The 27,211-nt window shown below is 36.3% G+C and overlaps 1 protein-coding gene across 1 annotated transcript in view; it reads left to right on the forward strand.

Moving 5' to 3' along the window:
- The window catches only part of PTPRD (protein tyrosine phosphatase receptor type D), a 510,657-nt gene that overhangs the window by 400,178 nt on the left and 83,268 nt on the right, over positions 1-27,211 (forward strand). Inside the window, exon 22 of the mRNA XM_063295062.1 lies at positions 6,714-6,811. Coding sequence (XP_063151132.1) covers positions 6,714-6,811 — 98 coding nt within the window. The remainder of the gene's footprint in view (positions 1-6,713; positions 6,812-27,211) is intronic.

Here is a 27,211-nt window from a genome sequence, read left to right on the forward strand (position 1 = left end):
CCTTTGAATATGTTGCTTCTGTTGATTACTGAAGACTAAATTTTAAGCATTTCTCTACTTCAAATCGTGCTTCTTTCCTGTTGGTCTCATGCTAGTGAGTCGTACCAAATTAATCATATTTCTTCTTTAATTAATGTTATTTGTCGAAGTCCATAGTTACAAGATAGACTGGTGGGATATTTAACAGTGTTCATAAATTCAGGATAATCATGTCCTTCCTCTCTCAAATGTTGCATGTACAGTCTTAATTAGAGTTTCATCTTGATGAGGATTTGAAATTCTTAAACATGTACAACACCAGAAGGAAGGAAAAAAGCCAGAGGTAATAGGAAAAACTATTAAAAAGTCTCAAGAGAAAAAAGAAGTGGTTAGTTAAGAAATAAGCTATGTTATACCTGCATTGCCCTTCATACTGTATAGAAATAGCTTTCTGAGCACATTCTGTAAATTATGCTTTCTGTTCTGAATTATCAGCATTAAATATATATTGGATATACATACTGTTAAAGCCTATATTGTTTCTCTTATGCCCAGTTCTCTGTTGGAAATCCATTTACTTATGCATGCTTATCACTTCATTATTTGCCTGTATGTAAACCACCATCGTAGATCAAATCCTACAGGCATGGCTTTTATGTTATATTAAGTAAACCAAACATTACACACACAGAAAAGAGGTTTGAGATCAACTGCCTGACCCATGCAGCTCACATGCAGCATGTACTCTGGATTAAATCATCCAGAATGCACTGTATCTGTTGCACAATGAAAGTCCTGAGTTTAACCTAAAATATGCCTTCTGAGAATGAGGATGATCTGTCTTCTCAGTTTCCCAAATTTAGTTTGACTCTTTAGCACCTTTTACTTTTATGTGAGAATATAAAAAGAATAATGAAAACATGATAAATGAAAAAAGGTAATGTAAAAGGAATTTAGCCAAAATTGCAACAGATTATTTGTTGAAAAGCATTGCACACATCTGAAGAGCTGTCAGGGGAGGCTGGAATTACCGCAACTCTGAGCTTAGTGATTATTTCTGTAGTTCTCTAATTTTATCTTACCTCACTTCCCTATAATAATTTTCAATAATTTTGAGTTTGGCAGGAAATTCAACACAATTTGAGATTTTAAAAATCTCAATGCATTTTGAGACTTTTTAATGGGAAGTAATGTATAAATTTTTTGAATGAGTAAATCAACACAATGCCTTCTCAGTCTTCCTCCACAGAGTGTCTCTGTGTATTTAATGAAATGAATTGGAAATCACTTTTCAGTCATTTAGAAACCCACTTAACCAACGTAAAAGGGAAAAGGAGAATGAGGTCAGTAAATTTGCCCCCTGTTCTTCATTTTCACAGTAAGCTTGATAAATGTAAAGGCTTCTCTGTCCATGATGTCTGTAGGGAAAAGATCGAATGTGCTTCTCCATCCTCTCACTCTTCAGATGCTAGTTTATGTTGGCTTCCAAATGTTTGAATAGAACTAACATCTTGGGTAAAAAGGCACATGGCAAACAAATGAAATTGTATTTATTCAAAAATATCTAAGATGGATCCAGATTTGGGTTCATGGAGAATATAGTAGAGGCCTTTTATTGCAGTGGTAGATAATAATGTTCTCCAAATTCTCATTCTCTCCTTTGCAACTCCATGTGGTATTTATGACTTTCAAATGCATTTATGATTTTCAAATGACTTTCTCATTCTCTTCTTTGAGAGGAAGCCTCACTAAATTTTGGAACATACCATGAATTGAAGCTTTTTTCATTATTGGAGGAGCAAGTCTGGAATGAACCCATTATAACTGAAAATCACAGAAAAGAAATCAGTTCAAAAAGAAATAATGCAAAAGTTAATGAGGTGCTAGGAGAAGTAACCAGAATGTTTTAATACTCCTACATTTGCAGCACCAAAACTGTAATTTAATTTAAAAATTTTGAAAAACAGAAAAGAACCAAAAGCAAGGCTCATTTATAAAGTATTATGACAAGTTCATTAATTAGTACCTATTCTTCTTAATATTAAATCCATGTCAAATGAACACATGAGTAGTAAGATTGAGATTGTACATACTGGTCCTGTCATCTCTTGAAAGTTGTCCTGTCTAGACTAGATGAATACAAAAAGCCTGATTCAGATGGAAGCTATGTCAGGGGAATGTAATTTCTTGCCACCTTCCTCCTGTATTTTCTTATGCCAAAGCTTTCTGTTGCTTCATCACATGCAAGGTGTGATGATTCTACTGTTTCTCTTACCTTTCCTTGTTCCAGTCATATCCATATGCAACTTCACTTGTGTACGAGCAGATACCATAAGATATAAAATGGGGTACATACGTGGCAGATTTGTCCCACTGTACAAATCACTCCATGAAATTGGAGAACTAGCAGTAACAGACACATGTCCACCCTTCTTTCTGACATGGGGAAAGAGACATGAGGAACACTTCCTTTGGTGCCAGATTTCCAGTATCATAGAGCTGATCTGTGGGATCAGCTAAAGCGTTAAAGAGTTACTCCATCCATTTCTCTTTCTTGTAAAAAAAAAAAATCCCCCAACTGTCAAAAGAGCAGTGCTGAACGAAGCCAGAGGGAGCAGCCAGTGCTTCTATGCAATGGGAGCCTATTAGTCAAGGCCATTTTTTTACCTCTTGTCTTTCAAGAGATGAAACTTGAAGACACATGTATATAAGCAGCCTAGATAACATCTTCTGACCTATGCATTGCAAAGCACTGGTCAGGCATTAGGCAGGCAGATGTTTCTATGGAAGCCAGATGTTCACACACTCTTCTTGCTGCCAAAACTAAACTGTCCTTGCAGCAGCCCAAAGTGGCCAATAAGAGCCGGGGAGAACCTAGCTTCTGACTTTGTCAGAACCTGCATTAAGCAGGAAGCATTGCTGATTGTTCCTACAGCATAAGGAGGTAAGGTTGAAGTTGAAGTAGCCTCTAGTAGGCTGGGGAAAAGTTTAAGGCAATACCATGAGGACATCTTTTCTGAAAATAATTAATAAAGTGTTTAACCCCAAAACATGGTATCAGTTCATTAAACACATATTCATTGAATCTGTTCATAAGGTGTATTTGCTTTCTTTCTTTTGTTCCTCATGGGAAGCTGAGCAAATGTGAATATTTAGCATCTTTAATTCTTGAGCTGAATGGGAAGAATGTTGCTACTGCTCGTGTGCTCTTGTTTGCATATAGCATAGCTTCTTTATTGCATATAGCATAGCTTCTTTATGTGCATTATAAAATTACCACTTTCTTCAGAAACACGCACCACACAAGAATAGATGTAACTAGTATTCTAGAGATACAACAGCTGAAGAGTGCTGTATCTCTAGTACACCTGAACAAAAGGGATGCTTGGCAATGAAATCCGATATGCATGTTTTTGCTGTTGTTTGGCTTGAACCAGGGCTACATACTTTCCATTTCTGTGTTGTTTGATTTCTTTGTTCCCATCTCTCTTTTAATATAATGGGGTAGTATGGAGGTAAGAAAACATTGGCATATGCTGTTCCACCCATATCTGTTAATAAAAATGCTCTTAGGATATATTAAGTCATGCACATATGCATCAACAGTAGATGCTTTCCAGATTCATAAAATAACATGTCTGTATTCTGTAGTATTTAGGTTAAAATGGACTCTTGATATGCAGAAGCCATTACCCGTTGAAATTTCTTGACTGCTGACAACAGTACTCGGCCTTCAGATGTAGTTGTAGCAAAAAAGCAAATTCATTTTCAAACTAAATAAATATAAATTATACTCATTTGTATGTGGTATGTTTTAGAATGTATAAATGATAAATAAACAGTGGGGAATGGAAAGAAAAGAAAAGAAAGAAAAAAAGAAAGATCAACCACACAAAGGCTCATTTCCAATTATTTCCTTTGATAAGATTATTGTGAATCTTTATGGAAAGGCATCCATTTTATATTACTCATAAACATAACAATGCTACTTTGCCATAATAATCAGATGGTTGATTCTAGAAGTGGTTGAATTTTCTGCCTAAATAAACCCATTGCTTCTGCTTAAACAAGCAAACAAGTCAAAGATTGTACACCACATTTTGATAAGTCTCAAATGTCTCAATGTGGAAGGATGATGCCATATATAAATAGCAGAATACAGAAGGAATTCTTGTCCTGGGTGTTTCTCTCAATATGGATACAATAAAAACAGTTAAAATCATGGAAGAAAAGAACTTGATTAGTTAACATTCTTAGTCTGTAACCCTACTTACCTTTACTAAAGAGTGAGCACCATTGTATAAGCCTGCATTAGAGCCCTCTATTATTTCATATCAATGATGTCTCATTTTTCATTAATATTAAACTTCCTAGTCAATTGAGTATCGAGATCCAGTTCTGCAATGAGATGGTCTACTAATACAGCCATCTGGTTCTGTATATGAACAAGTTATGGTAGTCTGACATTTCTGTCTCTTTCTCCCAATTCTGAATGTCCACGTAACATTGTGCATGCAGAATAGTACCTTGGTCTTTGTAAAAACTGACTTAATATGATGGTATACTGCTGTTACTAATTTCTTTCCCATTTCCAATTGGCTTTACTTTTTACAGCTTTGAGCAGTAATTCAGTCCCCTACGCCTCCCTGATTGGCTCTGTGTCCTCCCTCTCTAGCCAAACTACCACTCAATCCTTATATGATAATAACTCTCTCCCACGATTCGCTCGAAAAGGTCTAAACATCTTTGTCTATTATTTTCTCTGTTCACTGTTTTAGATGTTCCATTATTCAACTTCCATTTCTGAATAAGCCTAGCATTTTCTTGTGCCTTTTTTCCTTTTATATTGTGTCACTGGGATGCTCGATCTGGATTTAAAATGCGATGGCTATTTCTAAAAAAAATCACCCAGATTAAATGTTCCATATGAAGATATGAGAGATACTAAAACATCTCCCATATCAATAAAAATATTGTTGCTTTCCTTTCTGGAAGTAGTTTCCATATGTGTGGGCACTTCAGTATAAATATGCTTACCAAACAATCAAAAGAGCTGTTATGTATCTAATTAGTTCTGCCAGATATTATCTTCCATAGTGCTATCTTCAGTGCCACCAGCAGGATTTAAATGATACGCTGGTGATGGTCCTTCCTTCATTAAGCCAGGAGTTCTGTAACCTTAGTAATAATGTAGTAAATGTAATTTATTGAATAATCTTTATATTATCGTTTCCTGATCATGTCACGTAAAGCTGTGCAACATCATTGCAAACTGGCTTTTGTAGAGTACATATTTCAGAGTTGCAGTGGTGAAACAGCCTGACCTGTGGAAAATATGGCTTCCAGTTTGAGCCCCCCACTCCTCCCTTCAGTTTTTCATTTTTCTTTTGTTTACACATAATGTCCATACATCCTGGGGTTTGCTAGTTTAAAAAAATCTAGCCAATTATATGTCACCCTACAACAAGCAATTTTATCTAGGCAAGCATTGAATGTGTGGAAAATCATCCACAATGTGTAGTTGAAAAATAGATACTCAGAAAGAGTGGACTTGCTAAAATCTTTAGCTGGCAGATCATGCTAGTTGACCCCATTTTGCTTCTTTTGCCCTATCTCCAATTTTCCCTGTTACTTTTCTATCCCATCTCATCCCATTCCATCCCTTCCCTAACCCTTCTCTATTTTTCCATCTGTAGACAAAGATGTTTACACCTGAAGTAGATTGTAGGTAATCTCTGGGGGTTGATAAAGGGATGGGGTTGAGACATTTTCTCTAAGACAGTAGGGTAAACTGCATGTTTGTGTTTCACAAAACTGGTTCTGTACAACCCCTGCCACTACAATCTGCTACTAGTGGAAACATTTTTGAAGCTTTAAATGTCTGATGTATAATCTTGTCTTTATTGACTGTTGTCTGTAAGCAGCAGTGCATGTTTACTCTGGCAATCCATAGCTGCATGTGAATGTCCTAAATTTTTTGTAATATATTTTGAAAAATCATTAGATTATTCTTTCTCGTAATCAACTTCTCCAGTTCTTGAAACACAGTAATTACTTTCTTAAGAACAAAGTTATCCATTTATTTCATTTCATTCAGTTTTATAATTATACATGAGATTTTTTTTTCTTCCCCTTTTTTATTTTTGTGATTTCTTTTTGCAGGACCAAGTTTCTCTGGTTACCCTGGTAACCTACATTCTTCAAGTTAGTTTTCCTCATCAGTTATTTTCTCTCAACTATTCTAACTCTTTAGGCTTCTTTGATTGGTTTCTCCCTGCCCTCAGTTCACCTTCTGTTCACCTAAGTCCAACACCATTTCCATTTCATACAGTTCAAGACAAGACAAGGGGTTATATATGACATTAAGAGTCATTACTTAAACAGAAATGAACATCAGGTCTAACTATCTCATTCTTCCCACTTAGCTAATTTCATTAAGCCTTGACATATATGTGTATGTAAATATATATATATACTCCTAACACTAGAGAATGGTTGTTTGGGGAAATTGCTTGGTATTTTTTTTTTTTTTTGTGAGTAATTTGGCTTCAAAGCTCATCCCTCCAGAGCATGTCTTGCTTTGAGTGACTAAACTATATGCCTGCTTCTGTCATCTTAAAACATCTTTACTATTTACACATTTTATAGCCATTTTAATTACTATATTTTAAAGTTTGGATATTAGTTCTTGTCTTTCATTATTTTTCAATTCCATCTTTTTTCTACTTCAACAGGTATGGCTAGCCACCCACCAATACCTATTTTGGAACTTGCAGATCACATTGAAAGGCTGAAGGCAAATGACAACTTGAAATTTTCCCAAGAATATGAGGTAATGACCCCCAGGTTTCTCAGGGGCTGATTCACTGATAATTTAGAATGGCAGTATGAATGGGGTGGTAAAAACTGTCAGGGAGATACATCTTCTGCCCATAAATATGAAACATAAATATGAAATAAATTAAGTATTTCAACTGTTTTATACTTTTTATGATTGTAAGCTGCCCAGAGTCACTTGTTGAGATGGGTGGCTGTAGAAAATAAATAAATAGATAAATAAATAAATAGATAGATAAAATAGCGTGTTAATGGCCCCGTTTCTTGGCTATATTAACAGCCATGCATTGCTTACTTGGTGGCTATATATATTTATTTTGTATTTTTAATTGTTTTAATTACTTCAACTGTTTTAGAATTTTTATGATTGTAAACTGCCCAGAGTCACTTGCTGAGATGGGTGGCTATAGAAAATTAATTAATTAATTAATTAATTAACCTAATTCCGATAGAAGTCAGACAAATTTTCAAGACATTGAGACTGAATTCCTAAACAAGTAGCATAGCAAGCCCCAATAAATACTGTAAGATTTCACTGTAACTATTTTAGGATTAATTGCTTCATTATTTTTATGCCATTATCAATATTATGTTTTTTAAAACAATCTCTTCACAAGTCAGCATTCTCTCCAGGCAGATATTTTCAGTAAGTCAGTGTTCTGTTTGGATAGGAAAGGATTCCACATCTCTTTGGGAGATATTCTGTCCAAATCAGTTCCTTTTATCATGAAATAGAATATAAATAGGTAGAGAAAAAAGAAAGGGGAGGGGAGGAAGGATCCTGGGAATTGAATAGATGGGAGTAATGGAAAGAAGTGACTCAAGTGACAAGATGTCCCAGTGCATGGTATCCTTTTCTTTTAATATCAAGAAATAGTTGAAAATATTTAATTCTTACATGCCCTTTTAATATTTTAAAAATCTGGAAATTCAGTGATAACTACTTCAGGAATAAGATCAGAAATCAATGCCTAACAAATAAGATGAGAAGAAGTATCACCAGCACATTAGCACTGACTGGATAATACAGTGAATTCAGCTAAATTTAATGCAGGTAAAATTAGTACCTAAATAATTTGGGCAGGAAAAATGGAAAGAAAATAAAACTTCTACATAGTAATTTTATTTTGTTATCTGTATAGCTTAATTTATGACTCCATAAGAACTTAAGTAATTAATTCAGAATTGGGTTGGTTCACAGAGTAAATGTTGCCTATACTAAAGGTTCAGTGTAGTTATAATTAGTACAGTACCATGCTATTATTACCTCATTCTTCATTAATTCATGAGTTACAAGTTTTAATGGTATCATCATGGGAAGCTATTATGAAGTACACTTTAATATCTCATGGATTACCATTCCCAGGATGCACGCTAACACAGATCATTCTCAGTAAGATGTGGCTGAAGATAACTGGGCCACATCCATTAAATATCATAAATTATTGCTGGTTCCTGAAAAGAACAATATGTAGGGAGAGCATGCAGAATCCTTATGGAATTTTTTCCAACCCCTTAACAGCAGCTCCACTCTGGGTCATGTGACTAGGATGGTGAAGTTTCAGAACTGAGTGGTCAGCAGTCTTCCAAGCTGCTGCCCAATGCATCTCCCACAGGAAGGCATTAGAGGCCTTTTTCCTTTGTAGCCCCCAGCTAAACTCATCCCACATTCAGACTGTGTATTTCTTCTGCTGGCTTATTCCCATCACCACCACCATCAAATTTGGTCCCATTCTGTTCTTGGGGAGTTCCTGCTGATGGGCAGACATAATCCTAAGGCCTTTTGCATAGTTTTATTTCTAACATTCCATTGGGCTAAAAAGAATAAGAATGAAAGAAAAAAGAAAACCCAAATGTTCAGAGAAAATTCTGCTGTCATATGTCTAGCTGGTGTTGCAGTGAACCATGGATTAAATAGTCTTCAATAAATCAGGCATGCTGTGGTTTATTTCTGATAATTGTGTCAGGTGAGTAATTAGCCAGAGAGCACTTAAGAGTTTAAAAGGTCCATATCTTGCCTTGTAACAAGAGTTAACTGCTAGGAGGAGAAAGAGTTGCCTGTAACAGACCAGGATTTGAGCATCAGAGAATTCCACAAGTCACTACAAAGGTCAAGCTTACAGCCCAAATGGAGAGCTAGGAGGAGGTGGAACACGGATGTTGGAAACAGCTCCATCTGTTGGGAAGGCAAGGGCTCTGAGGTTGCTCTTACATAGCCCCAGATGCTGGCATTGAGGTTAATTAAGGGCATTATAGCTCTCTTCTTAAGGAGATGTGCTGATCACCTTTTCTCAGCCCATGGAAGCTGCCAGCATGTTCTTGTGTTAGGCGACCTCCAGCAGCTGCTCCGTCACTACCTTAACTCAATCTTACTTGCTCAGACTCATGTCTCTTGAAGCTGCCACAGGGTGATGGTCTGTCAGATCTGCCTCTTTAGCCTCTGACTCAAGAGATTCAAGCAAGACTGTAACTCTACCACCTGTGATGGACTTTGTCTCTGAAGGGGAAGGTGATGTTATGGAGGTTGCAGGCGAGTAGGGAGGAAGCGCCTTCCAGGGGAAGAAGCGCATTCACAGTGTGGGGGACCTTGTGCACACAGCCAAGAGAGTCAGGCAGGATCTGCCTTAGACCCTTCTGGAATTCATCCCTTAGAGCCTGTTAGTTCACTCAGTTTGACAAGATTCTCTGTGTACGTGAGAAGCAATAAAGACTAGAGCTTATTCCGGGCTCAGCGTCTGTTTCTTCGCCTAAAACCTGAAACCACCCAAGGCATAGCATACTGAAACCCAGCCCTGTTATATTGGCACCTGGGACAGAAAGCATTCTCCTCCATCTTGCCAATAAAGGTAAATGCAGACCACTTAAGTAACAATTTTGTTGTCTTTCTGTTATACCCCAGAATTAGCTGCTTGATGTAGCCACCTTAATACACTTTTAGATTAGATTTTTTTTTTATCCCGCCTTTATGATTTTTACAAATAACTCAAGGCAGGGAACATACCTAATACTCTTTCCTCCTCCTATTTTCCCCACAACAACAACCCTGTGAGGTGAGTTGGGCTGAGAGAGAGGGACTGGCCCAAGGTCACCCAGCTGGCTTTCATGCCTGAGGCAGGAGTGGAACTCTCAGTCTCCTGGATTCTAGCCTGGAGCCTTAACCACTAGTCCAAACACTTAACTGTAGGACACAGTTTGCATGAAGTTACTGAAATGGCAATATTTATTCTGCCACATCTTTCAAGCAGTTAAGTATTGAACTGTTATATTCTTCATGCAACTGATGCAAATTATTCCTGGAAATATGGTTGTTAACACTAGAGTACTATCACTCATTACAAGCAATAGCACAACGACATTTTTGTCAGCTGGCTCATCTAACATAACAACACTAAATGATACAATCCTACCATAAAATTCTGTAAATTCCAGAGATACAACACTGTTTACTCTAAAATATGGGTAGTTTTACAGCTTATTAACATATATTTAAGCTTTCACATTTTAAATATACCCTTCATATAGAAGGCTTTGAAACTAATGATTTTGAGATTTACTGTTCCAGATGACACTGACATTATAACAGAATGCAAATAAATTAGTACTCTGAATCTATAAAGTACGGACGCTTTATTTGTGTGGAACCAGTTTGTTAGTAACTTTAATAAATGTTACCTTTATAATACGGTTCTATGTGACGTTTACATAAATATTTCAAAGTCCATTGAGTATAAATATCTAATCTCTTAAGCAGGAGAGGTTTAAATAGCAAATGCATATTTGCTATTACAATACTTACGTTCTATTGCTTACCATGTAATGATTCTGTGTTAGATAAGGTCTTAAGCTTTGTCTGAAAAATAATCTCATTACTGTCGAAAATGAAAATACAGAGTTTTAACATTCACTAAAGCTTGTTCACTTGAAGGTCATTTTAGGGTTTAAAGTGACACTTAACACAATTAAGCAGAGATTTTATGCCAGTTGTATGTAATTATTTAGTGTTCATGGTCACAGAGATCATGCTACCTAAACTGTGCACGTAAGTATTTAATCAGTCATTTACTGGTATTCATTTATTTCCTTTATATGAATTCCACAATAGCGGTTCTGCACAGTATAAATTCCTAAAGTCATCTGTACTTTCTTTTGCTATCTGTTCAAATGCATATAAAATCAATTGTCTAGAGCAGGGTTTCTCAACCAGGGTTCCATGGAACCCTAAGGTTCTGTGAGAGGTCACTAGCAGTTCCCTGGGAAATCACCATTTATTTTTAAAAGTATTTCAAATTTGGGCAACTTCGCATTAAAGAGGTAAGTTTCATTCTTTATTTTCAGTTTAAGAACACTGTTAATACAGGCCTACACATGAAACGAATACAATTTTGTAACTTCTGGTTTATTTTTGAGCCTGATTGTGCAGGGTTCCCTAAGGCCTGAAAAATATTTCAAGGGTTTCTCCAGGGTCAGAAGGTTGAGAAAGGCTGATATAGAACCTAAATATGATCATATAAAACATGATATAGTGGCCACAGTTGAAATAAATGCCTCTATTTGTAAAGCAAAAGGCGCCTTACAACAGGGGTTTTCAAACTTTTTCAAGCTAACCCATTAGCTTAAAAAAAAAAATCCCAGAACCCTAATCAAGAGGCAAAGGTCTAGGGATAGAAAAGTGGCAATAAAACTAAACTTGTGAGGATTATAATTTATTTATGCAAATTAGCATATTAAAGTCATTTGAATTTCACAAAATTGATGCCCCAGATACCATCCTAGAAAGTTCCTTCACTTATGATACTGAAGTATAAAAGCAAACTGTTACTGTAAATGCAAAATAACATTTCTAATGTACAAATGTTAAAAATGGAATTTCAGAATTACTTGGGAGATTAACGTTTCAACCCAAAAAAATCAGTGTTCGATGACTGGGATGAGATTACTTTTCCTTAGAAAAATTGATATGGATACCCTGAGCCACCTTCTTCCTGCTCCTTCTGCTCCACTTGCTCCTTCTCCACTTATGGAACCTCATTAATAGTTCCATGGAAAACAGTTTGAAAAACCCTGTGCTACATCATTTGGAAGGTCTTCGATGTTTAGAAATTTCTCTGAGTTCCAAAGGAGATTTGACTTTGGTATAGGAAATAGTTGTTCAAAGAATTTACAGCTCCTTTAGAAGGGTGGGGATGCATAATTCTTTGGATCCAGTCCAATATCTGTTCTGCTTGACTGATTCTAAAAATCTAAACATAAAGGAAAAAGTCATAGAAAATTTTAAATAAAACCAATAAGGATAGCACGATAAAAGTCATATATGAACATATATCAGCCTCAAGTCAGCTAAAATGAATTATGACTAAGTTTCTTTGAAACAAATGGAGTATAACTTGGACATGATTAATTGTTCAGTTGGATCTTGATTATGATTAATTTCAGTTGGCCTGAAGTCAAGACAAATGAAAATTGTCAGTCATGAATTACTGCATTATCAGCCAAGAAAATATTGCAATATTAACCCAGAGATCATAAAACTACAAACCTATGTGAACCCAAGGCTTTCTGCCTTCCATCTAAAATGATAAAAGAAAGTAACCTGGCAAGGTGCCATAGCTGGGTGTAATGTAACTGCAGATGACATTCCTAAAAGGTTTCTGCCAAATCTTCAGCTGAGGAGGTAATCTCCATGACAGTGCTGTTTAGTGGAGGTAAGAGAGATAAGACAATAAACAAAGGCAACTGGTGAGGAGCATCCAGAGTAGATGAGGATCCATAGTTTTACTGACACACAACTCGAGGAAAGAACCGTAGACAGCACTCCATGCTGCTTTGTTAAATTATATCATTGGCCATTCTTATACAGGGGACCATTCATGAGCAGCCTCTTTCCACAATACTGCTTTCCCCTCTCTCTTCCTGCAGTTAGCAGTGGTTGCTAATAACATAGGTCTCCATCCCTTTGATTGCCACTTAATAGTGGTGGCCATTTACTCTCCTCTGCTCTAGACCAGACTGCTAGTCTCTAGGGCTGTGAAAAATCTTCAACACACATACATAGATATATACATAATACATGCATTTATGAATTAAATGTATACATAACCTGAATCCACTTGAACACTAGGGGTTCATAATGTGTATATAAATATAATAAGGTAATATAAAAACAGACACTATATATTACAATTTATACTATTATTATATATTTTCTTTTATATATCAATATGTACATGTAATAAAACTAAAGAGGTTCTTTGCATAGGACAGGAGCGCATATGAAGTACCAACTGTGTGGTTTGCAAGGCTTGTATGATGCAACTGGGTGGAGCTTTAGTAGCAGCCTCTCAAGTCTTGAAAACAATGCAGCTGCTTTAACAATTGGAAAAGAGCTGATTCATACACAGTACTGGGTGGTGTGAGGCTCCTTTTATAAGGGTGATGTTTGTTTGTTTGTTTTGTGCGTTCAAGTCAGTGTTGACTCCTTTCGGAAGTGGTTTGCCATTGCCTCCTTCCTAGGGCTGAGAGAGAGTGACTGGCCCAAGGTCACCCAGCCAACTTCATGCCTAAAGCAGGACTAGAACTCATGGTCTCCCGGTTTCTAGCCTGGTGCTTTAACCACTGCACCAAACTGGCTCTCTTATAAGTGTTTTCACACCCCTAATACATAGCCCATGTTCTACTTTGTGTGCTATATGTAAAATATAACCCTATTTAAGAATTAGGCTTGACATCAGTAAAACAATGGAGTGTAATTACTTGGAAATGTGTGTTTGAAATGTAACATCCATCAGTGAACCCTTGATTTAATAGATCACAGTTTTGTGGTCTTCAGACTGATCAGACAAAATCTGCTCAACAGAGTTATACCGAACCATAGTATCAGCTGGTGCAATGGCTGAGGGGAGAAGAGGGAAGAGAGTGGCTAGGAAGACTGAATAGACAGATGTGTGAGATATGCCAGACTGGGATCTGCTTAGAGGAGGAAGGGGGAGAGGGGCAACGTCCACCAGTCTTGTCCTATTTGGCTGTTTTTACCCTTATTGTTGTACCCTGGGGTTAAGGTAAAGCCTTAATTGAATGTCTTGAACAGACACATCTTTCCTGCTATCATTCTGTTAAACTGAAGATTTAATGTCCAATTATATCAAACGAGTCTTCACATACTTCTGATACGATCACAATGCCAAATGCTCTGAAGAGGATTTTTCTGACCTCGTAACGTAAGAAGCACAGCATTGTATCAAATACCTTCTAAGCATTTCATTTTGAGGTTCATGATTTTAATCCTAATGTGTGACTCTTAACAAGAACTTTAAGGTATATAGTAGAGGGAGAAAATACTATGAAAGGGTAGGCCTTTGTTTTGAGGACTAGCACCTGTAGCAAAATGTCTTAATATAAATACACAGTAATAGCAAGTACTAACACTTCAGTATCAGTTCCATTCAGTCTAACTTTATCGGCAGCCAGTCCCTGCAAATATATCCATATTACTATTGAATGGCAGTCCCACTGGGATCTTCCTGGATGTTTCTGTGTCCTGTATTTCGGTCTTGGTTCTGTTAGTGCTCTTGTTTCAGAGTTAAATAGCTGCAAGTATGCATGTAAGTATGCTTACAGCTGAAATCGGTGGCTGTTTCATACATTCCCCATTTTTCTCAAATGGATGAATGGTTTTGTACATGAGGTTAGATCCTTGTGTTTATCTGTATGCAAAAGGCGTGACTCATAGATTTCTTTTTCCTTGCAAAAGCTCCCATGTGCCTTTTCCTCCACTAAGAAAAGAATACGTGAGTGTATGAGCTGGTCCAGAGAGGCTGAAACATAAGGAAAAAGTATGCATTAACCTAGCTGCCAAACTGCAGTACATCATTTTAATGGCTCTGCTCATCCAGTTTTGTGCTGTCCATTAAGGCAGTTCTTTGTGTTAACATTTAATATTGGTGAAGGTGAAATCATGTTCCTGGCTCTGCACCAAGCTGCTGTAACCCTGGTAGATTTACTAACATTTGTCAGTATCAATTACTGAATCATCAGATTTGTGATGGATGACATAAATAATTTACTAAGTGAATTAAATTTTGAGGTTTTATTTTTAAGCACTAATTAGCCAATCTAAGTAGCTTAATAACCTAAAGCAGAGTTTTTAAATAAGTACATCACTTTCTCCTCAGATCGTTTCATGAAACCTTTCTGTGCAACAGTTCTACATACAGCCCTTCCAATCTATATTCTACTTTCCCATCAGCTATAAAGGGGTCTATTGGTAAAAACAAAACTGACTTGGATCCAAAGAAACACGTGTGCTTCAGGGCCTTTTTGCCTGCCTTCTGTTGCAGTCTTTGTATTCTTGAACAGACTAAGGTGCAATGGAATGGAATGCTACTCGGCAGACAGGGAAACCAGCATGAACTCCCCAATTCCATGTATATAAACTGCATTTTAACCCAAGACACTATCCACAAAAATTCAGCATTTTTAAAAAGTTTTTATTTGACAACAGGGATGCCCCCCGTCAAACCAGAGCAGCTTGTTCTGGTTGCTTTAAAAAAAACGTTTTTAAAATATCCTAAATTAAATAAGTAAGCTAAAAATAGCAACCTAAATAGCTGAAGGCACTTTTAAAATACATCACAAATACAGCAAGTTAGACAAGCTCCATTCGTATGCTGTATTGTACTGCAAGATGTGTTGCCATGATTAAGAAACAATTAGCATGACAAGTAAACAATTGTACTATTTTGGTCATTACGATATGAAGTATATGGACATGTTGCAGGTTCCTATTCAATTCTAAATGGTTTTCTGATCCACTGTGAAAATAAAGTAAGAGTGAAATAGTGACTTCTCTTTTTAGTTTTAATTACGGAATCCTCTCAGTAATGGCTATGCAGTATATCATGTCAGGATGACGAATTGTACCTACTGTATTATTAAATTCCTGAGGAATGCTATTTTATTTGCTGCATTTTCTCTGGTTAGAATATGTATGGCTGCAGCGTATGAGTTCAGTAGAAAAAGAAAACAGTCCTTGATGAATACAATGCTGCTGTAGAAAATGAAGTGTTATATTCTTCCATCAATAGCTAAATAATCCTACTACTTGAGCTGCAAGAGCTGTGGTTCAGTGGTAGGGTACCAGGCAAGCAAGTCCCAAGCTAAGTTCCACAGAATTAAAAAGAAATCTCTGTGTAAAACCTTAGACAGCAAAGTTAGTGTAGTAGAGAATATTGAATTAGGAGGACCAATGTCTACCTCACATAAGGCAGTTTTCTGCTGTAAATTCCTAACAAGAGTCATGCTTTCTATATTAACATCTAGATCCATACCAAGCATTTGAAAGGGTATTTCATCTGCATTTGTGGAAGAAAAGCATCTCTTCAAAACTTTGAGGAGTTGAGCTCAGTTCAAAGCAGTCTTTATATGTAAAAGTGGAATGGATTTGTTTTTAATGATTAAGATACAGGACAGAGTTGAATAGTCCATCGGTCATATGATGATCATATTCTGTTCTTGACCACTTTTTCTGGCAAAAATAGAAACTTGAAACATGATTTTCCTCATACAATGAACGGGAAAACTGAGGCCTCTGGGCCTGAGACTGTGCATCTATACAGTCTATAGAACACTAAAAAGCCACACACACCAAGTTACCAGCTTCTGCTTCCATCAGCTCCAGTGATTAGTTCTTCACAAGCCACCTAACTGATTCAGGATCATTTTGCAGCAAGATGGAAGCCTCATTGCTTCCTATTTCATCCACCAATCTTGATAAAAATTGTGGGGATCAACTGGTGTTAACAGTAGAAGTTGCTAAGGAAGGGAGGCTTTCTTCTAGAGGCTAATATTGATAGTTGTCTACTATTAACAATAATGAGTAACCACCAATCTATTTTAGAGTTGTTGAAGGGGAAGGCCTCACTGCTTCTTCCATACATTGTCCATACAGATGTATGTGTGTATATTTATGGCTTCCTGCACACAAACAGATAATGAATATGGCCATTGGGCTAGAAAAGTCAATCACCCCTATATCAGGTGAAGAAGTTCCAAATACCTTTGAAAAATAAATACACATCTGGAAATGCACAAGCAGTCCATTTCGCTTCTGTTTAACAGGATCTTGGGAAGCAATAATAACTTAAATGTGACTTTTTAAATTGGCTCTCGAGGCTGGCCTCACCTTCAAACCCCTGCCTATCTAATCCCAACCCATATATCTCATCCCCTTTCCTTTCTTTTGGTCTTTTATTTTACATGTATTATTTTATTCTGTCTGTCTGTCTGTGTCTGTCTGTCTATTTGTCATTGAATAGGATTTTTTTTTTGGTCATATGTTATTCAAACCAGGGAAGTACTTAATATTTTGGCTTTGGTTGGGCACTACATTGAAATAGGCTGATGATGTAAAGTGGAAGAACCAAAATTATGAGGTTTTCCCCTTGGATTTTTGCTGGAGGCATGTTTTGGGGAATTTTGCACTTCAGACTGACTGAGAATTATGTCATCAGTTTTCCGAGTTGGAATCGCAGCCCAGAGAAAGAAAGGGCTCTGAATGCCTATCCCTGACCAAGTATTAATAAATCCTGGTGCCCTGAATTGAAAGGCTATTCCTGTCTGCCTTAGTTTGCAATGTGCAGCAAAAGTGTATCTGCTCACAGGTACATGAAAATTAAAATTCTAGGTACATTGATCTAGGAGTAATTCAGTGATTTTAGAAGGACTCAGTTCTCAGACATGCGTAGGATTCTGCTGTAAATTTGAGCCAATATTCATTACATTCTTACCTGAGTTCTTCCTTTTATTATGGCTGAAGCCTCTTACCTGTTGATGAATGTGCTGATTCCCTTTTTCCTTTACACTAGTGTAAAAGGGAAAACTTAAAAGTGTAAGATGAGGATTTTGTGTGGAAGTGTTTCTATTCTTGTGGAATACAAATGCTAATATATTCAAAATACTGCTGTCTTCCATTTCTGTGAATCTTGTTTTTCCAAACCTTTTGTATAAAAATGCTGGATAGAATAGCAAGCATCTTTACCTAAATGCATTTGCTTTCAAGCAAGAATGATGGGCTGATAACCTTCCTGAAATTTTTAATAGGCCTTAGACTGATGAATACAGGAATAAACAGTGATACTTTTTATATTGTGTTCTCTATGATAACCCTTGCCAGATTTGTAAGTTTGAGAAATACAATCCTCTCTCGTAAGTCATCCTTTACTTTCTGATGCTCAAGACCTAACACAGGAGAAAAATGAAATTCTGTTGGCAACTTGCCATGATAATGCATTAGCATTCATGTATTTAGCATTTATGTTTTGCTGATGCACTATGTAGATCTCATGCACTTGGGAACTTTTCTGAATAGGAAATAACATCTTATTATGGATTCATCTGAAAGATGAAATTCGCATAGCAATAGCTGACACTGGTAAAAGAGGGTCAAATTACTCATTTTCATTGGTAGTTAATGATTTTCCAGTTCCACACCATCTATTTGTTTTGATATTTACCAAGATCCTTATTACTGTATATTGTGCCTTGTACAGTGTGATTCTTACAGAGGCTACTTTTCTTCTGAAAGATGCTTGCGTTTCAGCAGTGTAGAGTGCTATGGTATTTTCCTAACTCTACTTCAAATCATATGCTGAAAGTTGCTTAGTTTAATGCTGTCTCTTACAAAATATTCTCTAAATCTCATCAGCTACCACATCAAAGAGAAAACCTATATCCTAAAACTCTCCACAGTGTAGTAGTTTTTCTCCATGTAGAGAGGATTTTACTTACTTTATGGCCCCTCTCCCAGGAGCATTCAAAAAACAAGCTCTCTAACCTGCGCTCTTGTCCTTTACTGTACCCTTAAATTAATTTTACTACAGATTTGCTAAATATTTTAAGTCACATACCACAGTGCCTGGCTAGATATGTGCACATAACAAGTCATAATATTATCTTAAATTTGGCATGTTTTACATCTTGATTTCATTTTAAAAGTGAAGTATAATTTTGGATTAAGTTTCAGATAACAGTAGATTCCTTTGGGAGACTGTGTTATTAAAAAGCAGTTAGGTTCTTGGAGTTTAAATAGCTTTTCATTTACATTGCTCAAGCAATTGGTAGTGGAGAATGTTCTTTTTACACTGTTGAAACAATAGGATGCATTCCTGTTGATGTTGGGACAGGACAGTCATACAAGTAAATTGTTCATTTCTCCCAATTGCAAGGTTGGAGGTAGAGTTCTGATTTCAAATATTTCATTTGTTCTCCTTGAGGCACAGGAAATCTTAACCTTGGAAAGTGCTCAGAGGGGCATGATAGTAGTTGGCTGGTGCTTAGGATTGGCTTAGGATAGTCTGATTATATAATGGTTCTAAATCCTTTCAATGTCCTCCATACCCAAGTCCCTTTTGTTTAATGTAAATCAATCCCTTCACATTCCTCACTGTTGGAAGAAGTTTTTATTGGTTGGCTTGTTTTTAAAAATGTAAAAGATAACAAAGGTTAATGCTCTTTTTTTGTATTTCTACTTAGGGGTCTGTAGCTAGCAGGATATTAGATAGTCAGATACTCAAAGCTAGTCAGCTCCAACTATTTGGAGTCCTTCCTCAGAAGATGAAGTGGTGTCAGAGGTTTAGAATAAGCAAACAGAGGCAATTGTTGTAAGCCAAGACTCATGGAGCAGTGGCTGAAGCAGAACTAGTCTCCATAACATTTTTGGACTAATCTCTAATCCACAACCTCTCAGGCCTAAGCAATGTTGCTGCTTCCAAATAGAAAAATATAGGCTGGAACATTGAGGTGTACCAGATGGCAGGTTTGGGCTCCCTAAGAGTAGTGTTCTTATTAGACAGAGCCATGATGAGTGCCAGCTAAGCTGGGAGGAATCAGTTGCTGGGATTTTTTTTCCTGCACATCTTGTAATCCATTTTGGAACTTGAGATATGAACTGTTTTCCTAGAAATATCAAACTTTCCTAGGCCATGACTTCTCTTTTAACCTGACCACTCTTATGTCTGGTATAGTACTTACTGGCTTTGGATAATTCTTTCGATCTAGCATCTCGGTAGAACTGATTGATCTTGGTTAACTGACCCTTCTTTTCGATCCCCAGACCTCCATGGGATAAAACACTTTTTAAATACTGTTTTATCTGAAAACGACTGAGGAAGTATATGAAGATGAAACAATTCCTGAAATAGACAGTTTTGGGTAAACAGTGGCATTGATTGCCTTTATCCTTATTTAATTATGTTTTCGTTCACTTCTTAGTTGACTAGTAGGTCTGTTGTATTTCTCTGCCCTGCTCCTGTAATGTACTTTATTTGCTTATGTATTCTTTTCTTAAGGCAGTTTTCTAACCCTTTGGTACTTACATGGTTACTAAACTGGGAATCCTGTCTTAGTACAGAACTGGCAAAACAGTTGCAATGCTTAGTGACTCAATTGTAAAGCCAATAAAATTCCAGGTAATTAGAAGTTGCCAAAAATTGTGCCCTCCTTCCCATGCAATGTTTTTGCCAAAGTTTGCCAAAAGCTTAGAATGTGGAAAAAGTTGAAAAGTCATAACGGTGTTGCAAATACTATTTATTTATTTATATATTATCCTGCCTTTATTATTTTTATAAATAAGGTGGCGAACATACCTAATCCTCCTTCCTTCTCCTATTTTCCCCACAACAACCTTGTGAGGTCAGTTGGGCTGAGAGAGAGTGACTGGCCCAAGGTCACCCAGCCAGCTTTCATGCTTAAGGAGGAAATAGCAATATTTCAGTGTGTTACAAGTAAATTTTCTGAAGAAATCCAGTTGCTATGTTAATTATAGCTTTATTGAAGGTAGGCTTTCAGAATGAATCTACTAGGAATTTTATTTAAGTGTCGCCCATTTAAACCATTAGAGTACTCATTAAAACTATTAGCTGTGACTTATTCATCAGATATCAGTGTTTTACACTGGTAGGATGTTTCTGCCAATATAATTTTGTTCTTTGTTCCAAGATGATTACTTAGATTGAGACAGTGTAGATTAGCTTTCTCTCCCTAGACAGATCTTTGTTGGAGCATGATGATCCTACCAGCATGGAAGAAAGAGAGAAAGCATTATTACCAATGAATGCACAGTATCTTCATGATTTTTCAGTATACAGTCAACAACTTTTATGGTCCAAGACAAGCTTTCATACATTTTGACATAGTTGTATACCTTTAAAACCCAACAGAAACTTCAAGAAAAATAAAACAACCCATTTACAACAAAAATGAATGCTTCCTGCTGATGATTCAACAACTCTAGAAACAAAATTTATTTACTTTGTAAGACCTATCAGGATTCTTGCCAGAAAAAGAAACCGGCAAATTTCAAAGCACCCAGAAAAGTAGTAATTGTATATGATTTTACAAATAGGAGCAGCATAAAAAGATGGCCAGTGATTTCAACTGTTTCTGATGCATAGCAACATTACATGGTATATGATTATATTTGTCTATTAGTAGAACAGATGGAAGGACAATAATTCAGGTCTTTAAAAGTACTCTCTAATATTAGAGTCAAGGTTTTAAAGTAGCAGGTTAGCTGGTACACAGAATGTTTGCTCTCAACATCTGATAGTTTGATGAAGTACTCACTAGATCAGTTTTTCAGTTCTAGGACCAAGATGCATTGTATACAGAGTTCTGAAGCCTTTTCATGGAACATGGATGAGACAAGCTCTAGTGAAAGACCATGTGACAAGGTCTTTATATGAACTATCTTTTTCTAAATTGGTTGGAAATCAGCAGCAATCGTAGAATAATCTAGACATATACAACCTATCTATATCTGCTGAAGCAATATATTTAAATAAAACGTTTGCTGTGTTCTCATTTTGGACCTGATGCAATGGTGGATTTTGAGTATACCAGATAAAGTTAGAGTTTCCTACTTTAATGAGTCAGTGTTCTCAAGTTTCAAAATATATTTCTCATGACCTCGAGACTAATTCTTCAAAAAAACTCTCTTTTAGGTATGTTGGACTCATCAGTAGTTCTTCAAAATGAGGTAGTTGTATACATCCCTATATTGGAGATGGAATAAATTTAAAACTACTCTAATACAGGATTTGTTCATGTGCCATGGATCTATACTGTATTAATGTGGTAAACCATGTTCCAGTAAGGGAATTAAGATTTCAGCACAGCTAATGTGCTGTTAAATTATATTCCAAAACTTTGAAACTTATATATGAAGAAATCAATCTATTTTGCTAGCAGTATTGCTTAAAAGACTGCTTTGTGTACTTGAAAAGACCCTAGTGTATCTGACATCAAAGGTTGATTTGATGAAATGTAGGTACATATAGTCCTTGTTTAATGACCATTCATTTAGCAACAGTTCACACTTATGACTGCACTGGAAAAAACTGACTTACAACCGGTCCTCACACTTAATGACCATTGCAGCATCCCACGGTCACATGATCACCATTTTCAACTTTCCTAGCCAGCTTCCAGCAAGCAAAATCAATGGGGAACTGAATGATTAGCTTAATGACCATGTTGTTTGCTTAACAACCATATGATTTGCTTAACCTCAGTGATTTGCTTAATGACTGCTGCAAAAATAGTCATCAAATTGGGCCAGATTCACTTAACGACTGCATCACTTAGCAACCAAAATTCTGGTCCCAATTGTGGTCGTTAAGCAAGGACTACCTGTTTATTCTCAGCTTTTGAACTGGCTCATCATCAAAAGAATGGAAAGATTAGACAATATGATTCCATGGGTGCTTAGAGTTTCATTTAATCATTTAATTTCAAAAAAGAGAAGAAAAGATAAATGTGAAAAAAAACAAAAAGAAATTTGTAAAAGATATGAGGAAGTAAATGAGATATAATACTTCCTCATATCATTTTTTTAAGAAGCTGGACTAGTTGGATACAGTTTGACTTTTGGCCATTTTTTCAAGTTAGAAAAGCATCTTTTAACTCTTAGTAGACCTGTTTCCAGGTGAAGCAGCAGAGCAGTAATGAGGCAAAGTTGGACTTCATATCTCAGCTAAATCAATCTTCATGAAGGTGTTGGGCCAGCATTTTGGCACGAATAGCTTAAGGGTCATTGTGATAATCTTGTTTCCTTTCCCTTATAAGGTTCCCTGGTCAGTCAAGGCTGCCTGGTTAACCAGTGGGTTTTTTTTTTTTTTTTTGGCCTGTGATGTGAAAGACCATGTCTAGGTAGTTAAACTGTTCAGTAACATGACCATCAGTTGTCTGTTTGCATATCCTTGGGCTTTTGATATCATATGTACATTTGCTGATTGTATGGTCACTTCGATAACTCAAACTTACACAAAACAACAGAGAAGTCAGCTATCTCAACACTAAGTACAACATTGTGGTTAACAGGAAAATAATCACAAAAAATCTTGTGATGTTTCAGTGAAAATAATGGGATGGGATGAGATGAGTGGATTTGAATCTCATAATTACTGGTATTTTCTCTCCTTGCCCCTACAGTTTTCTAAAAGTGTTGAAGAATTTCTATAGTAATCTAGAAACCAAATTGATTGCATTTACCCAGCGGTACCCCTAGCTGAGGTCTTTCTAGAATACCTATTCAGAATTAATTCCCATTCAGCAAAGGCCTTTTCTGTGTTAATTAAAAACTTCCTATTTGCCACATGGTCCTTTGTAGTGCTTCCTATTCAACACAGCACTAATCAGTTCCTGTTTCTGAAGATGAAGTTAATTAATACTTGTCATTGCATTTTTGTGTAATAAAGGGAAAGACCATCTTGACTCCTGATGACTATATTCATGTAATTTCTTACAACAAAAATGGTTCGCCATAGCCTTCTATAGTGTAATAACTGGTTAAAATGGAAAAGAAAATAATGAAAAAGCATAAAGCCTTCAAGTCAGTTCAGTTTAACTGCCACCTTTAGTAGTCTTTTATCTGTCAGCAAATAACATAGCAATTTAGTCTTTAGAGTACAAAATCTAAAGGATCACCTTTTCCATTCTGTATCTGCCTAGTGTCTCCAGTCATCTTTGGAGGCCCTCTTTTGATACCCTGCCAAGTACTGCAGGCTAATAGGAAAGGTCCTTCCTCACTCTGAGGCCCTGTACATGGAATGCCTTTCTAAGGAAGGCACTTATATCGCCCATGTTAATGTATCTTCAGTACCAAGGAAAGACATTCCTTTACTCTCACATATTTTGGTAGAATATTATTTATTTAGAAAAAAATTAGGCAGCTCCCCATCTTAAACCGTAACTCTTGGTGGCTAACAAACAGTACATGGAAAAATTATTTTATAAATTAACATAAAGCAAAACAAAATACAATTAAAAATGGTCATAATACAGAAGCCAAAGCCTCTCATAATCATATATTGGGCTCCATTAATATCCCAGTCCAATGCCTGAGGGAAAAGCCATGCCTTCATGGCATTCCAGAAGACCAGTAGGGTCAGGGCCATCCAGATCTCAAGGAATAGGTTGTTCCAAGTGCCGTGGGAGACAAAGCACATATCCTGGGTCCCACTAGATGTTTCAAGGTGGGGCCCAGAACATGCCCCCCTCCTGGATCTGAATACTTTGATGTTGAAATACTTGGTACATCCCAACTACTTCAAGACTTCCCATGGAATTTTTGATGGGAAAGCTGAACAGTAGTTGGGCTTTGCTTCATACTAGCTTTCACCCTACTAATGGTATTGGGTGCAGATGGGAAACAAAACTTTATTTCCATCAGACTTTGCCATAGGATTTATTTCATATTCCATAGTAGTAATAAATATTTAATATTCTTCTCCTAAATATTTTATTCAGACAAAGAATGCCTGAATAAGCTACAGGTATACAAAATGCTTCAAGCCTGAAACAACCATTTTGAGTGTTCTCGAGTAGAACATTTATGTCTTTCAGAGGGCATTTTCTTCCAAATTAGCTTGTTATTTTAATTCCTTCATATATTGGAGATTTGGAAGGTGTATTTGCCAATAAAACAGCAGCTGCAGGTTCCATGCCAGCTGACATTGGCTGTAGCCAAAAGGCAGGAGGAGGGGTGGTAAGAGAGTCTTTTAAGCACATGTTCAGTGAGATCCGCTTATACATAAAGAAACATCATTGTATGCTTGGAAGGTAAGTTTTCTGTTTGCTATGATGGTGTTAGAATTTATGAGTTCTAATTTAATTCTGCCACTCCTGTGCACGTTATTGTCTATGCCTGGGTGTGTGCTGCAGTTTATTAGGGACTTCGCAAAATGCAAAAGTGTACACTGAATGTACATCCCAGATAACATAGTTATGCTGTTGAGCTTTGCGAAAACAATGTTGTTTTGTTTATTACTTGAGCTGCAGGCCAACTTCCAATGCAAAAAGTCAGTGGTTTGTATAGGCACCAGCTGTAAAAAGTGTGCCTCACTGTTGCTTCAGTTGTTACGTATTTCTTTAAATTAAACTTTTAAAAACCATTTTCTTGGCAATATGTTTGCACTTTTAGGAAGAAAAAGGGAGGAACAAAGAACTTGTTTTAAGTTACCATTCTTCATTATGGCAGAAAACTTAGATCCATAGAAATTTAAAATTGGAAGAGACCATTGAGAATAACTTCTTGCTCAGTATAGGAATCCAAATTAAAAAATTCCCAACAGATGGCTGTCTAGCCTCCATTAAACATATCCAGCAGAGAAGAGCCTATCACTTCTCTGTGTAATTGATTTCATTGTCAAAGTACTCTTATTATTGGGAAGTTTTTCTGACTTTCAATCAGAATCTGTCTTCCTGTATCTTGAATCCATTATTTTGTTTCCTGCAATGATGTATTCCAGTTCTTGAAGTTACTTTTTGAAGCCACAGTACACTTCTGGCATTGTCAGTGGCAATCAAGATCTTCGTTTTTTACGAGTACTATAACTAAGTTAGTCATCTTCCTTTGCATTTGATTTTTTTTCCTAAAGTTTGTTTTTTGCCTCTCTTTAATTTCATTTCATTATTTTCAGTCCATATCTCTTACCTTTCAACATCACTTTAAATCTAATTTCTGACTTTTAAGGTATCCTCTGTCTCACTCAGTTTTGTGTCTTCTGCAGATTTGATAATCATTCTCACCACCTCTTCATCCAAGTAATTAATAAAAATATTGAAGAGGACAGGGCCTTGTGGCACCTCACTTGAGCCTCACTGTTTATGAGGATTCTTTTCAGTACCATTTGTGAATCTACTTAATTGACACCTCTGTACATACTTGTTGAAATTATAAGGGGCTTACAACATTTTCACATTTTCCTAACAAGTTTCTTAAAAACAAAGTTACAAATTTGTTTTTAAGGTATTTACAAATTAATTGTTGTAGGAATTACTATAGAATCTCCTGAGATATTGATATATGACTCATCTGTAATACTGTGGAGCCTCCATTTCCCCTCCCTTTTTTTTTTAAGATAGGGATAATATTTACTTTCTTCCAGTCATCTCCAGGATTTATCAAAGATAATACACTAAGTTTTACCCAGATCATTCACAAGTTCCTTCAGATTTTATTCAGAAGATACACTCATTCAAAGACATTCACTGATCATCTTTCTTTCAATTCTAAGTTTCAGACTCCATTCTGTTCCTTATAATTGCTTGGTGGGACACAGATGCTCTTGTAGGAGAAAAGTTAGTTAAGTAGCTCTGTCTTTTCTTCTGCCTCTTAATTCTTTTCCATTTTCATTATTTTCTCTTCCTTTTATTCTGAACGTATCTCAAGAAGCCTTATTAGCATCTTTTGCCAACTTTAGGGCATTCTGAATGTTACTCTTCCTTACCCTCTCCCTACAGTTTCAGTCTATACCTTTCCTTGGGAATCTGTCTACCTTTCCACCCTTCTTTTGGGATTGTCACTAAATCTTCGTGTGTCGTCACTTTGGCTCGTCCATTCTCCTCCTCCTAATTTCTTATTATAATTATTTATACTTCTGCTTTTAGCATGGTATTTTAGCAAATTATCATCTCCTAATATAGAACCTTAATTGTTTCAAGTTTTATTCAAGCAGAATACAATTCATGAAATGTTTTGAGTGTTCTTTTTTAGTTTTGATTAAAGCAGGAACTTGCTGTTTTTGTTTGTTTTTGTGCCCTTTCAAATCTATATGAATATCTATAGATGTTATAATCTTTAAGATCCTGAAATTTTATTTCACATAATAAAAATTAAGATTATTTTTTAAAAATAAATTTTATTAAAAGTTTTTGCAAAGAACATAAAAACTAACACAAACTAATAAGGTGTGAAAGAAGGAAGGAAGGAAAGGAAGGAAGGAAAAGTGCAGAAAGAATAAAAAAATAGAAAGAAGGGGCTTCTGATTTCCTTTGCAGCAAATATAAGTATAATTACAAAATTACGTCTTAGTCTATGATTACAAAAATAGCTCACTTTTTT

The sequence above is a fragment of the Candoia aspera genome, chromosome 2 (assembly GCF_035149785.1).
Source record: "Candoia aspera isolate rCanAsp1 chromosome 2, rCanAsp1.hap2, whole genome shotgun sequence".
Lineage (NCBI taxonomy): Eukaryota > Metazoa > Chordata > Lepidosauria > Squamata > Boidae > Candoia > Candoia aspera.